The sequence below is a fragment of the Cotesia typhae genome, unplaced genomic scaffold (genome assembly GCF_013202065.1).
Source record: "Cotesia typhae breed Kobodo isofemale line unplaced genomic scaffold, CoteBio_Ctyphae contig_11, whole genome shotgun sequence".
Lineage (NCBI taxonomy): Eukaryota > Metazoa > Arthropoda > Insecta > Hymenoptera > Braconidae > Cotesia > Cotesia typhae.
Genome location: NW_027423711.1, coordinates 3,855,292 through 3,878,231, shown reverse-complemented (window position 1 = coordinate 3,878,231; position 22,940 = coordinate 3,855,292). Strand labels below are relative to the sequence as shown.

General features: G+C 31.4%; 4 protein-coding genes and 1 pseudogene across 14 annotated transcripts in view; 2 read left to right on the top strand and 3 right to left on the bottom strand.

The window, feature by feature from the left end:
* Ush (Zinc finger protein ush) overlaps window positions 1-10,496 on the top strand; it is a 99,884-nt gene extending 89,388 nt beyond the window's left edge. For 3 of the 5 annotated variants that reach the window (XM_074239345.1, XM_074239356.1, XM_074239337.1), the window contains exons 2-4: window positions 4,601-6,594; window positions 6,690-6,920; window positions 7,523-10,496. In XM_074239345.1, the coding sequence (XP_074095446.1) occupies window positions 4,601-6,594; window positions 6,690-6,920; window positions 7,523-8,050 (2,753 nt within the window). In that variant the 3' untranslated portion in view covers window positions 8,051-10,496. Of the gene's footprint in view, window positions 1-3,339; window positions 3,678-4,600; window positions 6,595-6,689; window positions 6,921-7,522 lie in introns of those variants that run through there. The other 2 variants (XM_074239364.1, XM_074239328.1) reach the window with 2 other exon arrangements.
* On the bottom strand, window positions 9,494-13,678 carry Fs(2)ltopp43 (female sterile (2) ltoPP43). Of its 3 annotated transcripts, none has more exons than XM_074239892.1 (4): window positions 13,529-13,678; window positions 13,125-13,399; window positions 12,565-12,831; window positions 9,494-11,983 (listed from the first exon to the last, which is right to left on the bottom strand). In XM_074239892.1, the coding sequence occupies exons 2-4, from the start codon at window positions 13,287-13,289 to the stop codon at window positions 11,414-11,416; spliced, it is 1,002 nt and encodes a 333-aa protein (XP_074095993.1). In that variant the 5' UTR covers window positions 13,290-13,399; window positions 13,529-13,678; the 3' UTR covers window positions 9,494-11,413. The 3 variants fall into 3 exon arrangements, with proteins under 3 accessions (XP_074095993.1, XP_074095979.1, XP_074095985.1); XM_074239878.1 differs by having other exon boundaries at window positions 13,474-13,648; XM_074239884.1 differs by having other exon boundaries at window positions 13,125-13,395; window positions 13,474-13,648.
* A 630-nt stretch (window positions 13,679-14,308) lies between these two features.
* On the bottom strand, window positions 14,309-15,206 carry LOC141526710 (uncharacterized; annotated as a pseudogene).
* Ahcy (adenosylhomocysteinase) lies at window positions 14,309-19,318 on the bottom strand. Of its 4 annotated transcripts, none has more exons than XR_012478838.1 (6): window positions 19,161-19,318; window positions 18,583-18,773; window positions 18,057-18,398; window positions 16,856-17,464; window positions 15,509-16,769; window positions 14,309-15,405 (listed from the first exon to the last, which is right to left on the bottom strand). XR_012478838.1 is itself a non-coding variant. In XM_074239739.1 (5 exons), exons 1-5 carry the CDS (start codon window positions 19,186-19,188, stop codon window positions 16,638-16,640), a joined length of 1,302 nt encoding a protein of 433 aa, XP_074095840.1. In that variant the 5' UTR covers window positions 19,189-19,318; the 3' UTR covers window positions 14,309-16,637. The 4 variants fall into 4 exon arrangements, 1 of the variants encoding a protein (XP_074095840.1); XR_012478840.1 differs by having other exon boundaries at window positions 15,670-16,769; XR_012478839.1 differs by having other exon boundaries at window positions 15,736-16,769.
* A 323-nt stretch (window positions 19,319-19,641) lies between these two features.
* Window positions 19,642-22,905, top strand: LOC141525174 (uncharacterized). Of its 2 annotated transcripts, none has more exons than XM_074239559.1 (8): window positions 19,642-19,863; window positions 20,008-20,082; window positions 20,152-20,425; window positions 20,591-20,888; window positions 21,007-21,201; window positions 21,317-22,150; window positions 22,226-22,441; window positions 22,528-22,905. In XM_074239559.1, the coding sequence occupies exons 1-8, from the start codon at window positions 19,833-19,835 to the stop codon at window positions 22,717-22,719; spliced, it is 2,115 nt and encodes a 704-aa protein (XP_074095660.1). In that variant the 5' UTR covers window positions 19,642-19,832; the 3' UTR covers window positions 22,720-22,905. The 2 variants fall into 2 exon arrangements, with proteins under 2 accessions (XP_074095660.1, XP_074095651.1); XM_074239550.1 differs by having other exon boundaries at window positions 19,643-19,863; window positions 20,146-20,425; window positions 22,528-22,904.
* Window positions 22,906-22,940: the final 35 nt, after the last annotated feature.

Below are 22,940 nucleotides of genomic sequence, written 5' to 3'. Positions count from 1 at the left end.
CAAATATAAATAACTTGAAAGGAAGTTACAAAATTTTACAATTAAAAACTTATCATTAATAAAATCAAAGCGGGGTTCAATTACCGAAAGTAGAGTAAATGATAGACAAATAAAATTGACGATATGATTACAGTAAAAAATTTTTTTCTTATCACTGACAAAGTTATTTTTAATTACAAATTATCTCAAAAAAATAACCGATAAAATTAATTAAAAGAAAAACAATATTTTTTAGTAGATTTCATAGAAATCTAATTATTGCATTGATCCTCATACTCATGATGAAAAAAGAAAAGTAGAAAAGTAGAAAAATTTCATAAATTTCTTATGATATGCTCATCACGCTCCAATTACCTTTTTTTCAAAATTATATGCTTGATTCAAGGAAATTTTTTTTCTGTGTAAATTTAATCTAAAAGCTCTTTAAATAAGCTTCAATTTAATGCCAATTATGAAATAAGCCGTTGCACTGGTTTTTTTTTCTTTGAACACAATCCTAGTAATTTTTTCTTTCTATTTATTATGAAATCTACTTTCATTTCGGCTTTTTAAAAAATACAATCTTACATTATTTGTATTCAGGCATCAATATAAAAAAAAAAATGAAACTCTACGAGATAAAGATTAGGAAGACCAAAATTAGATGATACTGTTGTAGAGTGACACGTATAGGATGTAAGTAAATTAAGAAGAAGCGTATTTAAATTCGTTAGAGAAAAAAAATCAAAGCAGAGTCTATAGATCTGATCAGGTTTCAGGAACTGAAGAAACAGAAGCTGGAGTATTAGTAGGTATAGAGTATACGGGTGGAGATATCGCGTGTTCCAAGAAGTACCGATCACCTTGAAGACATTATTCATGAAGTTTCCACCTCTAACTCCACTTGTTCTTGATCTTCCTCTTGTTCTTTTTCTTATTCATCAGGTACTTACTCTTAATCCGGCAGTCGACATAGCCTTATAGCATTCAATCGGCAATCTTGTTGGTCCGGTGGTTGCTGCTGCTCCGGAATGAAGACGTCGTCATCAGGCCTTGAATTAGAGACGCTCGATGAACCAGAGATCCTCGTACTCATCAACCTTCTGCCGAAGACGATACTGGTTCGAGCGCTCTTTGCTCTGAGTTGTCTTATATATATTTCAAAAATAAAATTATTTTCGACTACATCGGCAACAACTACAACTCCTTCTTCTTCTTCTTCTTCTTCTTCTTCTTCTTCTAGTATTGAAAAATAATATTACATGTATGTAGAGTATTAAAAGATGAGGGAGGACAGAAGCTCGTTGTTGAGCTCTCACTTAGCAGGAACGGTGTCACGATCGTGGGACGGGGCATTAGCATATCTCGAGCGCGTGTAGAGCACAAGCTCTACCGGCGAACGATACAGAATGAAACAGAAGAAAAGAAGAGTAGAGTAACAGTTTACATGCCAGGACGACACAGGTCGTGCCACTGTAACTGAGAGAGAATATACTTATACTTATAACCATACGCTCGAGAACTTACTTGCCCCGTTAACGTCGCGTGTTGCCCCACGTCACGATCAGGATCCTATTTACATAGCGCCGATCAACCTGGTGCACTCCACAGACACTACCTAAAATTTTCATTACCTTGGTTATTAAATTCGTATAACAGAAAAAAAAATTTACTTCAATTAAATAAATTATTTTCATCCTTTTGATTTGAGTAAAAAAATTTTTAAACTAAGAAATTTTTTTTTATTTGATTTAAGAATTTTTTTTGCAACGCAATAAATGTTAATAACTTAACAGAAAGTTACAAAATTTTTCAAACTAAAATTTATAATTAATGAGATACGATAACTGTAAAAATTTTTTGATTTCTTTTCAAATTTTTCTGAATTCATTCCAAAATAATTGGAAATTTTTTTGGAGAGAATTTTGTGGTTGCAGTAACAATCTGTTGCCACAAATAGTTTTTATAATTTATACGATGATAATGTGAGCATTTAAATATTCAAAACTATTATATAATAATTATAAACATTAAATGCTTTCATTTATCCTAAAAATTAAATTTTAGGATACGTTTTCGTTTGAAAAAATTTGCATTCTAAAATTCTCATGTATTGAAGTAAATGAATCAGTAAAATTGACATAAAGTCTATAGAGAATTTAATGAAACAGCATACACACATATATATATATATATATATATATATATATATAATATAAAGAAAGGGAGGAATAAAAATCGCCGAGATACGGTGGTATCGGTTCCAAGAAAGGCTTATCAGCGTCGGATATGTTAATGGCGACCATGTCGTCCCCTCGCCGCTCCCAACTGCCCCTGAGTCTGTCTGTGGGTTCGAGATATATTGCCGGTGCCCCGGATTGTCGTTGAGCTTGAAGTAGAGGTAGATGTAAAGGTATACACAGAATAGAGGGTGTATGTAATTTAACAACGATAGTTAAATGTGTATGAACATACTCGTGTATAAAATATAACTGAAAAATAGAGAACAGCCCGGCAAGGAGTGAGTAAATGGATAGAAGAAAGACTTGCAATTAGTAATAAAATTTTTAGTCATTTATTTGGGAGAAAATATTTTTTCATATGATCTGTATTGAAAATCTGAGCTTGAATGCCTATTGAGCCAACCGAAACTAGATAATTTTAGACCAATGCGACTTCATCAATTATTTTTTCCTGGCAGGCAGGAAAATAGATCTAAAGTATAACATTTAAATCTTATTAAATACACGGAAAAAAGAAAACTCGAAAAATTACAGTTTCAAATGTGATTATTACAGATTTTATAAGAATTACATTATAGAATGTAATATTTACATTGAAAGCTCTGAATATTAAATTAAAAAATTGAATTTATAAAAATGTTATTTCAAACTGTAATTTTTCTAGTTTTGATTACGACAGGATCGATTTTACATTTTATCCTATAATTTTTTTTTTTTTTTTTTTTTTTTTTTCCCGTGTAGAACTAAATTTTTCTACACAGAAAAAAAAATTAATTTGAATCATAAGAGAAATTCTTAAACCAAAAAAATAATTTTGAAGAGTTTCATTGTCTTGGAGCAAGACGAAAAATTCTTGAATCAAGAAAAATTTATTTAAACTAATAAAAATTTCTATTCAAATCAAGAAGATGAAATTCTTCAAAATTACTTACTCGATTGAGGTAAATTTTTTTTTCTGTGTATCAGTGATATAACTACACAGTTGTAGAGTGCAAACGGAATAAACCCTTTCCAATTTCTCTTTCTCCTCGTTGTTCTCTTTGTTTTAATTCTCATGGTTGATGGTACATACATTTATATTTATATATAGTTTGAGATCGGTTGCATGCACGTGCAATTAAGAATGGCCGTCGGCCCTGAAGAGTGAGATGGAGACTGCCAGCACTCAGGCAGATCCATCGATGACTGCTTATTTACAGAGCCGAGAACACGGCCCGCTGCCACGTGAGATGTTAACCGAGGATAGTCTATATACACTAGTGTATTATACTGTAGACTCTTTGGTGCATCAGCATCACCAGCATCAGCATCAGCACCAGAGCCCGAGCCAGAGAGTGAGCGGACTTAATGCTCCTCGAAGAGAGGAAGAAAGAAAGAAAGAGCCTGGGATCCAAAGAAAACTTAACTCGGCAATCTGTCCGTGGATCTTATTCCTCTGGGACCTCGCCCGAGGAGGTAATTAAAGTATCCGGGTAATTTGACCCACCAGATCAGGAGTTACGCTCAACAACGTGTCATACGTTTCCCGAGTCACATTTTCGACTACTTAATTTCAATTCCGTTTATTATTTTATTTTACTCCCGATCAAACAGCTTGAGGTTTGATTCAACTTTCAACTTTCGAGGTAGAAACTCGCGCGTGCGTACGAGTTCGGACAATTAGAGGGGATGCTCACTCTGTAAAGTTAAGTTTACTATTGGGGAGTTCTCTGGCAATTGTACGGCATCCACCGAACGTACTGCACGCCATTCAAATGAATTTTTATTTTTATAATTATTTATCATGGTGGTCTCATTCAAAGTCGCTGAATATAATCTATCGTGGCAGCTTAAAATCAATCGTAAATAAATAATAGATTTAAAAATTAAAAAATTGGAAATAATTTTAAATAAGTTAAAAATAGAGTGATTTACAAAAAAATTTATTTTATTTTAAAGAAATTGTGGAGTGCTTGATATTTATCATTGTAAATATTTTATTGATACACAGAAAGAAAAAATTTTATCTCAAGATAATTTCGTCTTGCTCCAAATAAACTTTGGTCTGCCTTAAAATTTTTTTTTCTATATACGTGATTGTAAAAATAAAATTATTAAAATACAAAAATATTTTTAAAAGCAGCCCACGCTTTTTTTTTAATTTATTAAAAATTATTTCTACTTTTTAATTTGACTTGTTATTAAATCGTTTTTTTTTTTTTTTTTTTCGTTTTTTAAACTAATAAATTATTTTCAGATTTTTAATTTAATTATAAATTACAAGCGTTAGATTGTAATATTTTGCTTAATTAAAAAAGAACGAATATTTTTACTGTCATAAATATTTTTATTAAAAAATTTTAAAATAAATAATAAAAATCTCTTTTAATTTGTTCCAGGGGAAGATGAGGAGTGGAGTGACTCAGAGAAGACCCCGTCGGTGAGCAGCGGGGTGGATGGTGGAGGATCAACAGTATCCAGCCCAACACCGCCGCACCCCGACGAAGAATCGAGTCTCCCGCCTCCCCCAAGACTGAACCAAGCCTCAGGAATTTTGAGTAACTCGTCAATCGAAGACTTCCGCTTGCGCCTGAACATCCTCTCCGATGACGCGCGAAAGCGGTTGAGCAGCCTCGCGGACGATTACGAGCTATCAAAAGCCCTGCGACAAGGATCGAAGAGCCTAGAAAGGAGTCCCGCGAGGGCCGACAACGATGACGGAACGTCTTCGCCAAAAGAGACTGAATCCAGCAGATCGACTGGTTCGCTGTGCAAGCGCCGGGATTCCGACGAGTCCCGGCGCTCGGACGCCAGCTCCGAGCACCCGAAGAAGATACGCCTGGATGAAGATGCACCTAGACTCCGGTTGAACGCCAGTTTGGCGACAGATCCAGCGCTGAGACCCGCCACTGTTGCCGCTCTGACCCTAAAACCCGACGGCCTGTCTCCACCGAACTCGGGGTCTTCGCTGCCAGTGGGGCTGCAGAACGCCCTGGCCTCTGGGAGGCTCTTCGTGATACCTACTGACGGCAAGGACCCGATCACCGTCGACCCGAGCCGGCCCATTCCGCTCTACTGTCCGCCGTGCGGGATCAGGTTTTCATCCGCCAGCACTTTGGAGGCTCACCGGACGTTCTACTGCGCCCACAGACCGAGAGCCGAGGAGGACAACGCTAACGACGACGATGAAGACAAGCCCAGCAAATACGAAGTTCGGAAAGCGTACGCGTGTCCTCACTGCTCCTACAGCGCCGACAAAAAAGTTTCGCTGAACCGACACATGCGGATGCACGCAGCTTCGCCGGCAACTCCAGCTCCCGTTCCTGTTCCTCCGGTTCCTGCTGTTCCACCAGCGTCTACCACTCCAGTTCCGATCTCCAGCAGCAACAATACTCCAACGAACGGGCTGGTAAACGAAGAAACCGAGCGGTACTGCAGGAACTGCGACATCAGGTTCAACTCCTTGAAGACTTACCGCGCTCACAAGACTCATTACTGCAGCACCCGGCACGTGGTCAAGGACCCGCCCACTCCAGTTCCTGCAAAAGCGTCCCCTCCAACAAGTTCCAGTCCTGGAGACTCTCCACCGCCGCAACCGTGTCTCGCTCTGCCGACAAACCCGATCCTGATCGTTCCCTGCTCGTTGTTCCGCGGGGCGAGTGTTCTGGCTGCCCCTTCGCTTCCAGCTCCAGACACCGCGTGCTTCCTCTTACCGAACGGATCGCTCCAACCGATGACCAGAGGTCTGGCGCCGGCTGGAAACTCTATAGACCCCTCGCAAGTTCTCAGGGTGGCTAACAAGCCGGTGACTCCGTCTGTGGTCGCCATTCCGTCAAGGCCTAACTCTCCGTCTTCTGCGGCCTCGACTCCCCTGGATCTCAGCATCAGAAGGTCTCCGGTGCTGCATCCGGACGAAAAGGAAAATCGCGTTTCTCCAGCTCCTTCCTCATTGCCGCCATCTAACAGTCCAAGGTCAAGAGGAAGCGCTAGTCCGCGCACGAGGTCCCTGCCGACGGTCCAAACGGCCGGTTCTGGAACGGCAACACCAACTGTTCCGCCAACGGAACTAGCGCTGAGACTTGCGGAACTACCTCCGCCTCCAGTTCCTGGAGTTCTCGTCAAGCAGGGTGTTTCCAGATGTAAAGAGTGCAATATTGTATTCTGTCGGCATGAAAATTTTGTCGCTCATAAAAAACACTATTGCCAAGCGAGGGAAAATACTGTCTGCAGCCCTCCGCCTTCAGACACACCCTCACCTCCACTGGTGCAGCTGATCTGTGCGGCTTGCGGGATCAAGTTCGCTTCCATGGATAATCTCGTGGCTCATCAAGCTTTCTATTGTCCAAAAAAACCAGAATCTCAGGAGCATCATACGCGTTGTCCTAAATGCAAGGTTCGTTTTTTTTTTTTTTTTTTTATTTTTATTCAAGTTTGATCATTATCTTTTTTTTTTAATTATTTAATTAATTTGAATTGCTTGGTATTTAGGTGATGATTGAAACTGGTGCAACGCACACTTGCTCGATACAAGCCGGTGGGTGGAGATGTCCAGTTTGCGGTGCAGTTAGTCCAACTGCTGGTGCTGCTCAACGTCACATGGATGCTCATCAAGGTGTCAAAGCTTTTCGGTGTACTATTTGTCGGTACAAGGGTAATACACTTAGGGGAATGAGAACGCATATTAGAATGCATTTTGAAAAACGTGGAACTGATTTACAGGTTTGTTTTATTTTTATGTTATTATTATTGGTAAATATTTACAAGTGGGGTCAAGTATTTTAATTTTTTTTAAATGAAAATTTTATGAAAAAAATTTTATCCGAAATTTTTTCCATCTTTTAAAGGCAAAAAGCTGTTGAAATCTTTATTTTTTTCTTTCACGACATTTTTTATCATAAATCCGCCATAAAAACAAGCAAAATAAAAAAACACTGAAAATGTTAATTTTTCAGCTAATTATGACCCAAAATGGGTTTGACCCCACTTGTAAATAATTACATAATTATGTATTATAGTTGATATATTTATGTCGGTTTAAAAATGTCTGGAACAGATTTAAATATTTTGTTGCATCTATAAGTTTCATCCCCGAAATTTTCTATAAAATAATTAGTAATTAATCCTGTCATAGCAATTTTATTTTTTAAATTTATTTCAAAATTACTCAAACCATTTATGCATCAATTAAATATTAAATACATTCATACAGTGGCCAGGTTGCTAGTAAAATTAAACAGGCATAAAAATCTCAACTATGAATCAGTCTAATGATTGTAATATTTAAATAAATTGAATTAATATTAACTAATGATTAATTGTAGGAAGAAAATTACATAACATGTGTGTTGGATGACGACACAACGTCAGTGCCAACACCTGAGCCAGCAACGGCAACAACTCCCGAAGAAATTCCCGCCGAAATTCAAGTCAACGGAAAAACTGAAACAAGGAAAAGTCCTCAGCCTCCGCAGCCTCCTCCAGCAGCTCCAGCTCCACCATTAGCACAGTCACCGGTGGCAGTACCACCAACAGCAACAGCAGCAGCAGCAGTAGCGAGTCCAGTAGTGACAGTAGCAGCAAGCAAAGTGAAGCAAGAACGTGAAGATACACCACCACCTGAAGAAACAGTCGATCCAACTAAAACAAACACCAACTCGCGATACTGCCGCTCTTGCGATATAAGTTTCAACTACTTGAGCACCTTTATCGCCCATAAGAAGTTTTACTGCTCAAGTCACGCCGGTGAAGCAAGTAATAACAACAATAACAACAGCAATAATAATAACAATAACTCAAATAGCCATACGACGAGCCCTCCAGCTGGCAGAACTGAAGCTTCCCTCCTATAGGTTTTACAATAATTACCATTAAAAAAAAATGTATCGATTAAATCATTAAATAATTAAATAAATTCTCTAACATTTTTGTATTCTGTCGATTTAAATGATCTGCAGATGTTATAGGACTGTTAATTGTTGCCAGTTTTAAATGTTAATAATACACTAGGTTTAATATTTCGTGTGATTACTATTTCTTCATTTCTTCTTTATCATTATTGTTATTAAAAAAAATTTTTTTTTTTTTTTCAATTTTAAGGACCAGTTTTTCAATCCGGGATAAAATTTCATCCGAAATAAAAATATTTACAATACAATGGAGAAGAAAAAAAAAGATAATAATAATAATAATAATTCAGCGACGTGAAATTGCTCTCAGTTAATTCTCCATAAATTTGATCAGTCATTTAAATAAAAATAAATATATATATATATATATATATATATATATATATATATATATATATATATATATATATATATATATATATATATATATATATATCATAAAATAATTATAAATTATTATTGTGTCAATTAAATTATTTTAAATTAATTAACACAATTATAAATTAATAATAGATATGTCAAACGCAAAAAGCACACCCAATTTAGTATTCCATTGAAAAATAAAATTTTATCCCGGATTTAAATACTGGCCCTAACTATCAATCCAGGGAATTGTTCGTACTTATTTAAATTGATATAAAAATAGTGATGTAAATAAAAGTAATTATAAAGGAAAGAAGAAAAGAGAAGTGAAGAAAAATAAAAATAATTAATTTACAATGAATAACTGATAATTGAATTTTATGTGATTGTATGATCGTTTACTTTATAAATGATTTGAATCGTCATGTAAATAAATTTCCAAATTATATATATATATATATATATATATATATATATATATATATATATATGTATGAGTATAAAAATGACAAGGTTATTAAGATCAACTTGTATGCGTATTAATATATCAATATCGATGTAATTAATTTTTTTGTCAGTTTACGGTTGTCACGTGTGATATGAAAATTCAGCAGGTCTTGACATTCGCTTGGCAGACCAAAAATAATAATGATAATGATAAAATTAATAATTATAATAACAATAACAACAATAATAATAATAATAATTGGAATATTGACAGCCCGTTGGGTGCAGTCTCATGACTTTTTGAATAATCTCGTAGAATGTAGTTATCTGAATAAAAAAAATCCTTTTTAAATATACAATTACTTCATGATAATTAATTAAAAATTAAAGGTGAAAGATAATAATAATAATAATAATAATAATAATAATAATAATAACTATAATATTATTAATGAAATTGATAATGGAGTGAATGTAAAATGTGTACAGTAGAAAAGTAGAGTATTACTTATAACACGTACGATATAGTTAATGAATGATACCAATCTCAGCTTGTGAATCTGTTAAATTACGTTGCAATATAACATTTAATATATATATATATATTATTATTATTAATTATTATTATATAAATGAATATATATAAATATAAATATATAAATATTAAAAAAAATAATAACTTGATAATTAACGCGCCCGTTGACAGTGCGCTCGCGATCACGTCACATTTGTGTTGATAATAAAGCACATGAGCTTTAATAAATTATTTTTTTTAAATCTGTGATTTGATGTGAATTATCATAATTATAAAAAAAAATTTTTCTTCCAATCGTAGCAATTTTAAATTAAGTTTATAGTTATTGTTTTTTAATTGAGAGTTTAAAATTTTTTAATAATTAATAATTTGACATTGAAAGTGATTAAAATTTTTATTAATTATTTTTAATTAATGTTAATATTAAATCGCGTTACTGATGCCATAAGGAGGTACAAAAAAATTTTTTTTCGGGAAAAAACGTATTTTTGAAATGATGAAAAAATTTTCTTTCAAATTTGAAATTAATTTTGATCAAAATTTTTTGTAATTTGAAATTTGTGATAATTTCTTTATTTAATTAAAAAAATTTTTTATTATTTTTGTTCATTTAAAGTAAAAATAAATTGTTTCTCGAAAAAAAAAATTTTTTGGTACGCCCTTATGGCATCTGTAACGAGAAATAAAAATTTGCTACGACAAAAAAAAATTTTTTCTTTCATGTGCTTTATTATTGATACAAATGTTAAAAATTCTGATGCGAATAATCAAAATAAAATAACCGCGTATAAAAAATAAATAATTAACTAAATATCTTCCTTTGAGGACGCGCGGTTCTCCGACGCGGGTGCACACAATTGTATAAATTAGAATATAAGGCCAGTGTTACATGTATACGCAGTGTACTCATATCTTATGATAAAATTAAAAAACAAAACATATTCTAGCGCAATAAATTTTTAAAAACCGTATGTTCGATCGGTACAAAACCTTGAACAATTGTAATTCTGAGTTATTGAAATAGAAAAAACATTTTAATTACAATATCATGCGCTAGTTCATTTTATTAAATTATAACTTTTATTTTGATGTTAAAAAATGTATTTTTCTTTTCTTTACATTTATATACATGAATCTTAATAGACTGTACTATCAAAAATATTGTTATTTTTTAATCATTCATTAAATAAATACACTCTGTGATCGAAAAAACGGTCGGATAGTCGCGTAATTTTTATATTACGTCACAGGGAGGCTAGAATTTATCAATTAGTATAAATAAATAAAATAAACTCAAATATATTTATATTAATTAATCACTCCAAGTTAAACAAAATATTTCGATGATTTCGTTAATTAATTAAAATAAATTTATTTCTTATTTTTTAATGGCAAGCCTTCAAGTGTCGTTGGAAATAAATTAAAAAAAATAATTAATATTAATTCAAATTTTTGTAAATATTTACAAGTGGGGTCAACGATATTAATTATTATTTTTTTTTTAACGAAATTTCTATCTGATTTCATTGATAAAAAAAATTTTTTTTCTTTTTTGAAAAATATATAAAAAAAAAAATTGAAAAAAAAAATTATCACAATTTTAAGAAATTTTCAAAAAAATTTTTTAAATTATGACTTTCAAATTTGTTTTTTTAATTGTTCGTTTCTTGACCAAAAATTTTTTTTTCTCATTTCTAAGCTTACTTCTATTAATTATTTTTATTTTAAGGGGTTACATGTATTTCACGGTTTGAAAAAATCGATTTTTTTTTTTTAAAGAAACAAAAAAAAATTCCAAATGCTTTATTTCAACAGTGTGAATTAAAATTTCTTTTTAAACAAAAAATGAATTAATATTTAGAAATCATACTAAACTTAGTAAATAAATAACCAAATTTAATAAATGATTGAAATTATACCTAATGAATAACGATACTGAAATAATAAATTAAGAAAATTTCTTAATCATCATCATCATGACCTTCTTCATCACTGTGAATTTCTGATATTAATACACCACTATAATTACTGTCATCACTATTATTGTCACTGTCATCATCATCATCATCATCATCATCATCATCATCACTGCCTTCATCGTCATCATCATCAGTATTTTTATTCTTCAACTTCGCTTTAAATTGAGCATACGCGAGTCCGTAGTGCTCAATATCACTGTCCTCTACGGTATACTTGGAATTATCCAAATTGTAAATATAATTATCATATTCATCGTCGGACAGGTCAGACTCTCCATCATGCAGCCACATTCTATTGGCAGCTTGTTCCATATCTTCAAAGCCGATCGAATCTTCTGAGTGGTAATCATCTGAGTCAGGGTAGTCGTTTTTCCAATTAAATTCACAATTCGAATCCTCCGAATCGTCATCCGATAATTCATAATTTTCTCGGTACTTATCATCAAACACCATCTCGTCATTGTACGGTTCAATCGTAAAGGAATCATCAATTAGTGATTCTATTGTATCTTTCAAGACACAATAAACATCGAAAACAAACTCCGACGGATCCTGTAAATAAATTCATTTAATTATGTAGACGTTTTTTAAAGATATAAGCTCATCTTGATATTATACTCATCGAGACCTTTCATTTGAGTACCCACATGCATTTTCATATATTTTTCATATATACATATATATAATATATATATAAATATATGAAAAATTGATGTGGGTACTCAAATGAAAGGTCTTGATGAGTGTAACATCGGGATGAGCTTATATCTTTAAAAATGTCAATATTTCACAAGATACAAGGTCATTTTTAAATTATGTACATTGAGATAAAGCATTTTCGAATTCAGCCTAAATAATTATTACAATAAATTAACTATTGATGAAAATGATATGAAACCTTAAAAAGGGACAAATTCAAGTCAAGGCCTTAGCAATGACACAAAATTTTATTAAAAAAACGGATTTTATCATTTGATTATCCTGGACACAAAATTTTTATTATTCCTTTAATAATATAAATTCATCTCCAAAAATTGGAATCTAATATAGGGTGTCTAATTATTAAACTAAATTAATGAAAAGAACAAAAGAGTAATTGTAATTAATTTTGAATTGAAAAGTAAAAAAATTACCGTAAGACCTGCATCCTCAACTTTTTTAGTGCAAGAAACAGAATCTTCAACATCTATAAGAGTCATACTGAGATCATTGTCCTTTCCATCTGTATCTGATGACTCTATTTCCCGGAAGCAATTAACAAATTTGTAACGATTTTCTCGCGAGTCTTCTTTTTTTTGTGTCCGGGTTTTATTTAGAACGTCAACTGAGCGCTGTTTGTAATTAGCTTTAAGCTGATTAGTTGTAAGTGTCTTTGCGATTTCTTTCACAGCATTTACTTCCTTAAAAAAAAAAAAAAAAAAAAAAATGTTTTACATAAATTAAAAAAAAATTCTCAAATAAAAATTATAATAATAAAGTTAGCCGACGTTTTTAGTTTTATGATTTTCTTTTAATTATTAAATTAGAACTAAAAATATTTTTAAAAAATTTCGCGCCTTGTTTTTCAAATTTTTTACAAATTAAAATTTAAAAAAATTTTTTTTGTAATCATTTTTTTCTAAAAATTTTAACATGTCGGCTAACTTAATTTAGATCTAAAAATTAATGATTTAAACAATATAAAAAATTTAACCTGATTTTGCACAGTGCCAGCAAATTTTACAACAGTTTTCAAAGGTTCTTTAGGATCAGCAACTTCAGCAGCTTCCGCATCAACTTTCCTTTTCTTACAAGCAATTATCAAGGCATCCAGTGGTTCATCTGAATTACGTCTTTTGACTCTTAATATCGTCGTCATTTTATTTTAATTAAAATACTTACGACAGTAAAAATCAATAATTATTTACGCAATTCTACGAAATTAATTTATTCGTTAAATTAAAAATTGCAAGTCGCTTTCAGATCTTTCTAGAACATCGAACAAGTTTTAAGGTTAAAAATACAAACAATCACTCCTACAGTCAAGTTCATTGTCACCTTACATGTGATAATGCACAAAACGATGAAAAAATAAATTTATGTAACAAACATTAATACTTTTTAATTATTTTTCCAATGATTAATCAAGAAAGATATGGAATATTGGAATAAAAATATTGTACGACGTAAGCACAGAACACAGATTACTATTTACGTCATGGCACACAATACATACTTCACAATGGGTGCCATAACTTAGTCCTAATTCATACTTTTAATAATGTGATGTTTTCATCAAAATCGTGTTTATGAAACGTCTGAATTCATGAATGTGAGACTTTACTAATGTGAGGTTTTAAAAAAAATTGGTTTAATAAATGTGATGTTTTCAAAACGTATACTTTGAAAAATGTGATGTTTTCAATATGTAGACTTTAATAAACGTGAGACTTTTAAAATGTGAGGTTTATGAAAAAAACGGTTTAATAAATGTGACGTTTCAATATCGTGAGATTTTGCTAATGTGAGGTTTCATAAACGTGAGGTTTTAAACAAAAATCGAGCGGCAATATCGATTGAAGATGGAAACAATTTCAGTTGATATAGTAGATTTCATGTGATAAGAACTAAAAATTTTTCAAATTGACTTCCGGGCGGCAAATCACGCAGTCCAGTATGTTAATATAATTAAATAAATTTTTCAGTGAAAAAAAAAATAAAAAAATAGAGGCAGATTATTATTAAAATAATTAACAAATTAATTGTTAACTAATGAAAGAATGGCCGTTTTTTTTTTCTTTTAAATTAATACCTGGTTTCTGTATTTTTTTCTGGTTTAAATAAATTAATTCATTGTTCTAAAATTAATATAAATAAATTAATTAAATCAAACGCATATCATTTTAATCAATAAATTTATTACAACGTTTATTTAAAGAATGTACCCTTGATTGGAGGTTTCCAGAAACATATTAATAACTTACGTTTGGGAAGTTAATTATGGTTGTCATCGTAAAGGGCACGATGCACCGCACTGAGACTTTGTTGTACATTGCTAGTACTTCCCCTGATCTTCTTGATCCAGAAACAGATCGTACAGCAGGAGCAGTTAGATTGTTCTTCCACTAAGAATTGACCAAAAGACACTTCATAGGGTGACCATCAAGCTGCCGGTTGTAGTATTAATAAGTCCCCATGACCTTAGTAGCGTCTTTCTGGGTCACGTAGATGCGGTATACCGGGTCGACTTTTGCGGTACCGGGTCGAACTAACATCGAGATCAGGAGTTCTCCGACATCTCCAAACAACTCTTTAATGTCCTCTTACGTGACGTTGGCCTGAAGGTTGCTGACGATAATTCTGTACCCGGTGTTCGGGAAGCTCTTGCGAGAGTTTAGCTCGGGTCTGGACTTCATGCTGTCCAACCTGGACTTTACTCCCGGCTACCGGGTGCTTCGGTATTATTTGTCTTCGTTCTCCAGGTCGTCCTCGTTGATATGGTCCATGACTTGCTTTCAAATCTCCAGCAGTCCTCGTCGTGATACATGGGCTCTAGTTTCTGCAGGAATTGGGGAACGCGTGCCACCACTTTTAGCTGCCTGGGGCGGTCCAGGTCCGCGGTCTTCCGCACAGATCTGCTTACAGAGCTTGGAGGCGCTAACGTTATTTTTGTTCGACCAGTTCTTGACGGAAGATAGCGCGTTCTCCATTCCGAAAATTCACGACAGCGGCGGAGGTGGCTGCGTACTCGTTTCTGACTGTTTGTCTTAGAGGAACTTGGAGATCCATCGAATAGTCATCTTGGAAAACGGGTTCCTCCGGATAGTCGACAAGAGGCCGGTATAATTGAAAGTCCTTTCACATTCAGCCGGCATCTGCTGTCCCCCAGATGATGGCTGTCCCCCAGATGGTGGCTGTCCCCCAGATGGTTCATGAGCATCACATGCCAAGTCTCATGTCTCGGGCCCAGTCCAGCTCCAGGTAACGGGTACCCCCTAATATATATTTTTAGTTACATATAAAAAAAAAAATAAATAAATACATAAATAAATATATAACTAAATAAATAAATAAACAAATAGATAAATGAATAGCTACTTTGATATTGTGTATCCTAAATAATTATTGATATTATTTTGTTATAAATTGATTTTGCAAATTGGGTTTTTATTTTTTATTTTTAAATAAGTTTTTATTTTTTTACTTGTTAATAATTAATTTCATTAGACCTTTACAGTTTATTCGATAAGTATAATTACTTTAATGTTAATATGCATCCATAGATTTTTTTTTTAATTGAAAAATTAATTTAACAATTAACATACTGGACTGCGTGATTTGCCGCCCGGAAGTCAATTTGAAAAATTTTTAGTTCTTATCACATGAAATCTATTATATCAACTGAAATTGTTTCCATCTTCAATCGATATTGCCGCTCGATTTTTGTTTAAAACCTCACGTTTATGAAACCTCACATTAGCAAAATCTCACGATATTGAAACGTCACATTTATTAAACCGTTTTTTTCATAAACCTCACATTTTAAAAGTCTCACGTTTATTAAAGTTTACATATTGAAAACATCACATTTTTCAAAGTATACGTTTTGAAAATATCACATTTATTAAACCAATTTTTTTTAAAACCTCACATTAGTAAAGTCTCACATTCATGAATTCAGACGTTTCATAAACACGATTTTGATGAAAACATCACATTATTAAAAGTATGAATTAGGACTAAGTTATGGCACCCTTCACAATTCAGTCTTTAGTGTGAGGTAAATAAAAAAATGGAGTTGGCAATACTTAATATTAAATTAATTTTAAATACCATGCATTGAAAACAGCGAATCCTCTGTTACCGCATGACTTAATTTATTAATAATATTTATTATTAAATTTATTTATAAAAAAATAGGTGAAAAATTAATAGCTTCTTTGCCATAAAGAGTTGGAAAAAAACTGGATTTAATTATTTGGATAAAATTTCTATTTTATACTTTTTTGATATTTTTGATAGATTTTTTTTTTTTTTTGTAAAGTACCCTTACTATTTTTATTAAAAAAAAAAAAAAATAGTTTGTTACAACTTAAACTTTTTTTTCTTTAATTAAATTTAAGCATAAAATGTTATTATCATTACTTTGTTCAAATTTACTCTGAATGTACATTCAATAATTAAATTTCATACAAATAATTAATTATTTTTTTAATTATTAAAGTTTTTAGTATCTGTAATGATCAGGCTTGAATGGTCCATTGACTGGGATGTCCAAGTATTTAGCTTGATCAGGAGTCAATTTAGTTAATTTAACACCAAGATGATCAAGATGTAATGCAGCAACTTCCTCATCCAACTAAATAAAAATTAATCATATTATAATATTAAATTTCTGAAGAAATAATGAATATATAATTAAAAAAAAAAAAAAATGAATTTTACCTTTTTAGGAAGCATATGAACATCAATGTTGTAAGAATCAAATTTAGTCCACAGTTCAATTTGCGCAAGAACTTGATTAGTGAACGAAGTACTCATGACAAAGCTAGAGTGTCCTGTGGCGCATCCTAAATTAACAAGACGTCCTTCAGCCAAAACAATAACATGTCTTCCGTTGCTCAGAGTGTATCTATCAACTTGAGGTTTGATATTTATTTTTTCCTTAGCATTCTTGTCTAACCATGAGACTTGAATTTCACAGTCAAAGTGTCCAATATTACAGACAATTGCATCATCTCGCATGACTTCAAAGTGTTGGCCTCCAATGATATCTTTACAGCCAGTTGTAGTTACGAAAATTTGTCCTTTTGGAGCGGCCTCTTCCATTGTTGTTACTTCGTAGCCTTCCATAGCTGCTTGCAGGGCGTTAATCGGGTCTATTTCAGTAATGATAACGCGACCACCAAGAGCGCGAAGACTCTGAGCACACCCTTTACCTACGTCACCGTATCCAGCAACAATACAAACTTTTCCAGCAATCATTACGTCTGTTGCGCGTTTTATTCCATCGATCAGTGACTCACGACACCCATAAAGGTTGTCAAATTTGCTCTGTAAATAATTAATCATTAATAGTTAATCGTTGTTTTTATTAAGGGGGTATTCTGGTCTAAAATCATCAATTTCTGGTAATTTTTTTATTTATTTAAAAAAAATATATATATAAATAAAATCAAATAGAAATTTCGTTAAAAAAAATGAAAATGAAAATGGTTGACCCTACTTGTAAATATTTACCAAAATTATAACTAGTAGTTATTTGAATAAGGACGAAATAGTTGAATTAAAAATAAATTAACAACTAAATAAAATTAATTAACAACTCCATGAAAAAAGTATTTCTGTACTTATTGATCAAAGTCAGCTGAAGCATTTTTTGCAACAGTTTTTTATAAATAAAAAAAAAAAATCAGCAACTCAAATTGTACTATCGGATTCCTTGAATTTTTTTACATCTTTAAAAAAAAATTAAATTTGGCAATTACTTCAAGAAAAGTTTCGTAGTGGGAATATTTACCAAATCTTCTAAGGACATATTTTTAAAGGGTTAAGCTTTGGGGAAAAAAAAAAAAAAAAAAAATTAATTAATTTCTAGACCAGAATACCCCGTTAATGGACGAAAAAATAATAATTAAATACAAACCTTTGTAACAGAATCATTAACATTAATCGCTGGTACTTTTAAAGTACCGTTCTTGACCATTTTATAAAGATTGTGAACTCCAGTAGTTGTTTCTTCAGATATTCCCCGGCAATTTGTTAAATACTGAGGATACTTATCGTGAACAAGGTTTGTAAGATCACCTCCATCGTCAAGTATCAAATTAAGCGGTTCTCCATTTTTGAAAACAAGAGTTTGTTCAATGCACCAGGTGTATTCTTCTTCAGTTTCACCTTTCCAAGCGTAAACCGGCACTCCTGTTTTGGCAATCGCTGCAGCAGCGTGATCTTGAGTACTAAAAATGTTGCATGATGACCATTGTACCTAGAAAATAAATTAATTTAATTATACGATAATAATATGGGATAAATAACAATCAATTTGTGTTATAAAATTCAAGAGGTTAACAGATAACCCGAGTAATCATAAAAGTTTTAGTTACTAAGAAGATAAATTTAGAAAAACAAGTTTTTTTTTTTTTTTAGTAGATAAAGAGTATGATAATTACCTCTGCCCCTAGTTCAACCAGAGTTTCAATGAGAACTGCTGTTTGTACAGTCATATGCAAACAACCAGCTATTCTTGCTCCTTTCAATATTTTCTTTGGCCCGTATTTTTTACGTAATGCCATCAATCCTGGCATTTCATTTTCTGCCATTGTTATCTCTTTTCTTCCCCATTCTGCCAATGAAATATCAGCTGGAAAAAAAAATTATTCTATGTAATTTTTTGATTTTTTTTTCATTTATTCAATTATAACAAAAAACGTTTTTAAAAAATTGCATGTGTAATTTTTAGAATTTTAAAAATTTTTTAAAAATTATTTTTCAATAAAATAAATTATTAAAATTTTTAAATGTCGGCTAACTTAATTTTCATTGTTAACTTTAATGTCATTTAAAAATCATTAGAAGTTTATTTTTTTTAGTATTATCATGATAAATAAAAAGAAAAAAATTATTTTTTAAAATAAGCCGGTTAACCACGTGGAGAATAATAAATTCCATATACAATTTTTTATTTATAACACTCAAACACTAAAATTTAAATATTAAAAAATAATATATTAATGTTTATTTAACTTACCAACTTTGTAGTCTGGTTTGCCAGGCATTTTATAAATTTATAAAAACAAAATTGATTTGCTAAAAAAAAATCCGGTGAAATGTGGAGTTCTACAAGAGTAAAGTAAAAAAATTAAGCGTGGAGTCGTTATTTATACATACTACTGTATATCGAACAAGTCTGAAGTAAGCAGTTGAATTAAATTCCCGGTACAAAGTGACAACTTCAGAAAAGTGAATGACACTGAAGTTGATAACACTGTTGACAGATATTAAAAATTTTTTTTGAATTTTATAGCAATTTAATTAAAAAGTTTGACATGTGAAAATTAATAAAAATTATAAGTGAAAATTTTTAGAAGAATTTTTTTATTATAATTAATTTGTTAAAAAAATTTTTAAATTAACAGCTGATTGCTAACTTCAGTATTATGAAACAGTGAACAATTTTTAAATGAAAATGAGTCTTTACTCTGGTGCCCGATAGAAAAAGGTGAAAAAGAAGAAGATACATAAAAAGGTAGCGCGCAGTAGCAGTATCAGTATGTGAAAACATTGTCAAGTGTTTAGTAATGTTTACAAGCAATAAATAATACTTTTTATTATTATTTTAAAGATATACTATAATTATAGGAGTAATTATCAATTATTATGCTAAAGTATTGTTAAGAAAAATAAACAAATAAATTTTAAAATGGCACAGTCTATTTTTGATGCACTATCAGGTAAATTTATAATTCAAATATAAATAATAGGGTTAGCTAACTTAACAAATTAACAGTAAAATTTATTATTTTTTTTAATAAAATATTGATTAAATATATTGTAAGTTTATCAATAAAATATTTACCATTTCTTTTTATTCTCAGGCGTCTCTCTGGACAGTTCTACTGTACAATCATTGCTCGAATCACAAAATCTCATGCCAGATATCGAACAACCAGGTAAAATTTTTAATCTCTTTTATTTAGCTGGTGAATTAAAAATATTAATTGATATTAATAAAGGAATAGATCAAGATGAAGAGGACATTTTTCAATGTGGTAAATGTAAATGTCAATTCACGTCGTTGCACATGTTTTTGTTACACAAAAAATCGCATATAAAAAAACAAGAACAGACTGTTGATATAAGTCAGTATTTAATAAGTGATAATAGTCAAGTACAAGTACACAATGAGGATCCATGTCAAGATCCTACTACTCAGTACAATCCGACAGAAACATTTATCCAAACTAATCAACTCACCGAGCCGATAATACTTGAAGAATCTGACATGTTGTTCAGGTAAAATATTTAAAATATACACGGAAAAAATTAAACTGTAATAAGTAATGATTAATTGTTAAAAATTACCATTTAAAACACTAAAATCTTATTCTTTACAGTTTACTTTTTTCCGTGTAGTATTTTGTTTTATTAAAAATTACTAATTGAGTTACTTTTGCTCAGTATGGATCAAGAAAACTCGAGCTATCTCACAGCAGATGCTGAGTTTGGAGTACCAATTATTCTCAATACTGAAAATCTTGAAAACTTCACAGCGCCGTCATTGATATCCGATGATAATTTGCTGAAAGATGATAGTAACGATGTACACCAGTCACGAACAAGTGACACAGCGTGTCAGGATGATGTTGGTTATGATGTTTCTCCTAATGAAATTGTGCCAATTGATAATAATACTATGGATGATATTGTAGATGGTTTAGAAAGTCAAGATAATACCAATCCACCATTAAATTTAAAGGTACTTGACAGCTGATTTAACCCTCGTTGTTTTTTTTTTTTTTTTAATTTAAATATAAATTTTAAGTTGATTAAAAAAAAAATAAAAATTATGTTAAGTATTTGATGAATTATTACAGTACAAGTGCAATTACTGCCACAAACAATTTGCTAAAAAGTTTTATTGGCAGCAACATGAACGTTCTCATACAGGAGAGAAGCCTTATCAGTGTGTTGTTTGTGGACGTGCGTTTGCACAGAAGTCGAATGTTAAAAAACACATGTCATCGCACAAAGTATGGCCCGGTACAGCCATACATTCGCTACCTCCAGAGGTAATTATAATCCCCGAATAATGATAGACGGATTTTTTTATATTTAATAAACTTTGCTAACAATAATTTTAATTAAAAAAAAAAAATAAATTTATTCGTTTCTGTTTATCTTCAGGCACCACCTGATGGAAGTATTGATCGTACTTATCATTGCCAATTTTGCAAAGAAATATTTGAATCGTACAAAGCACTAAAAGGTCACTTGATAGTATCACATATGACATTGAAAGTATACAAATGCGTACAGAGCAGTTGTAGTATGATGTTTGCTGACTTAGATGATTTTCTCGAGCACACAAGAAGTCATAAACGCTCAGAATATCGTTGTCATGTATGTGGCGAAGTATTTAATACACTTTCAGATCTTGGTCTTCATCAGTATGTCCACTCTGTCCAAAAACAGAAGACAACTGAAAAATATTACTGCTGTACTGTTTGTAAATCATCATTTTCAAATCTTGAAGCGCTTCAACATCATACTGAGACTACGACACACGATTATGCATGTCCCCATTGTGGTAAAAGTTTTCTTATTGAACGATTTTTGCGGCGACATCTCAAAACTCATGTATCTTCAGCTAAATTTGCCTGTGAAGATTGTGGTAAAGCTTTCAAAACGGAGCAATATCTTGCCAATCATAAACTTATTCACAGTGAAGAAACTCCATTTATTTGCCCTCAATGTCCAGCAAGATTTAAACGCAAAGATCGGTTGGGACGTCATATGCTGATTCATGATCTTAGTAAAAGATTGAAATGCCCGTTCCGCGGATATCTCGGTTGCATGAGTGAATTTTCACGGCCTGATAAACTCAAAAGGCATCTTCTTACACACAGTAATATCAAACGATTTACTTGTACTCAATGCAATCGTGATTTTAATCGTGCTCAAGCAATAAAACATCATGAAATGAGTAAACATATATTCAAATGTGACGTTTGCTCAGAGGTACAATTTTTTTTTAATTTTTTATTATAATAAAAAATTATATTTTTTATTATTGAACATATTTATTATTTTCAGACATTTAAAAATAAAGATATATTAAGTACACATAATTGCAATCAAACTGTTGAAACAAAAAAATATACAAGCTCACAATTACCTCGAAAAGCCTCCGGCACTTTTAAACCAAGAAAACCGACACCAAAGCGACAAATGGTAACTAAATCTACAACTGCTGGACTTACGGTTACGGATAAGGAGAAATTAAAAACTGATGAAGTTGATAAACGAACGGTATGTTTATAAATATATACAACAACTATTTATTTATTTATTAGGTACCTGTACCTAATTAAATTAATTAATGATTATAATTACAGGTTGAAGAAACACAAAGTAAAAAAAATATGATGGAAAATTTCACCATTTTAGAAGATATGAATTCAATTAATAGTTTAATAAAATCAGATTCATCAGATGAAGAAGAAGAAGAAGAAGAAGTAGTTATTAAAAAAATTGAAGACAATGAAAAAGATATGGCAGCTGAAATAAATTTTCAGTCGATACAATAATCTATTTGTATCAGTTAATGATAAAATTTTAAACAATAATATTTTTTAAAAAATATATTAGAATTTTCTATGTTATTATTAATAATAGATTTTTCGTTAATTTGTAGTAAAAATAGTCATCGCCATTAAGTGTGCAATGTACGCAAATTGATGCATTTTACAATAGCAACATTTTTAGCTTACATATCTGTGATAATTTTACTGTAAATAATAATAATAAT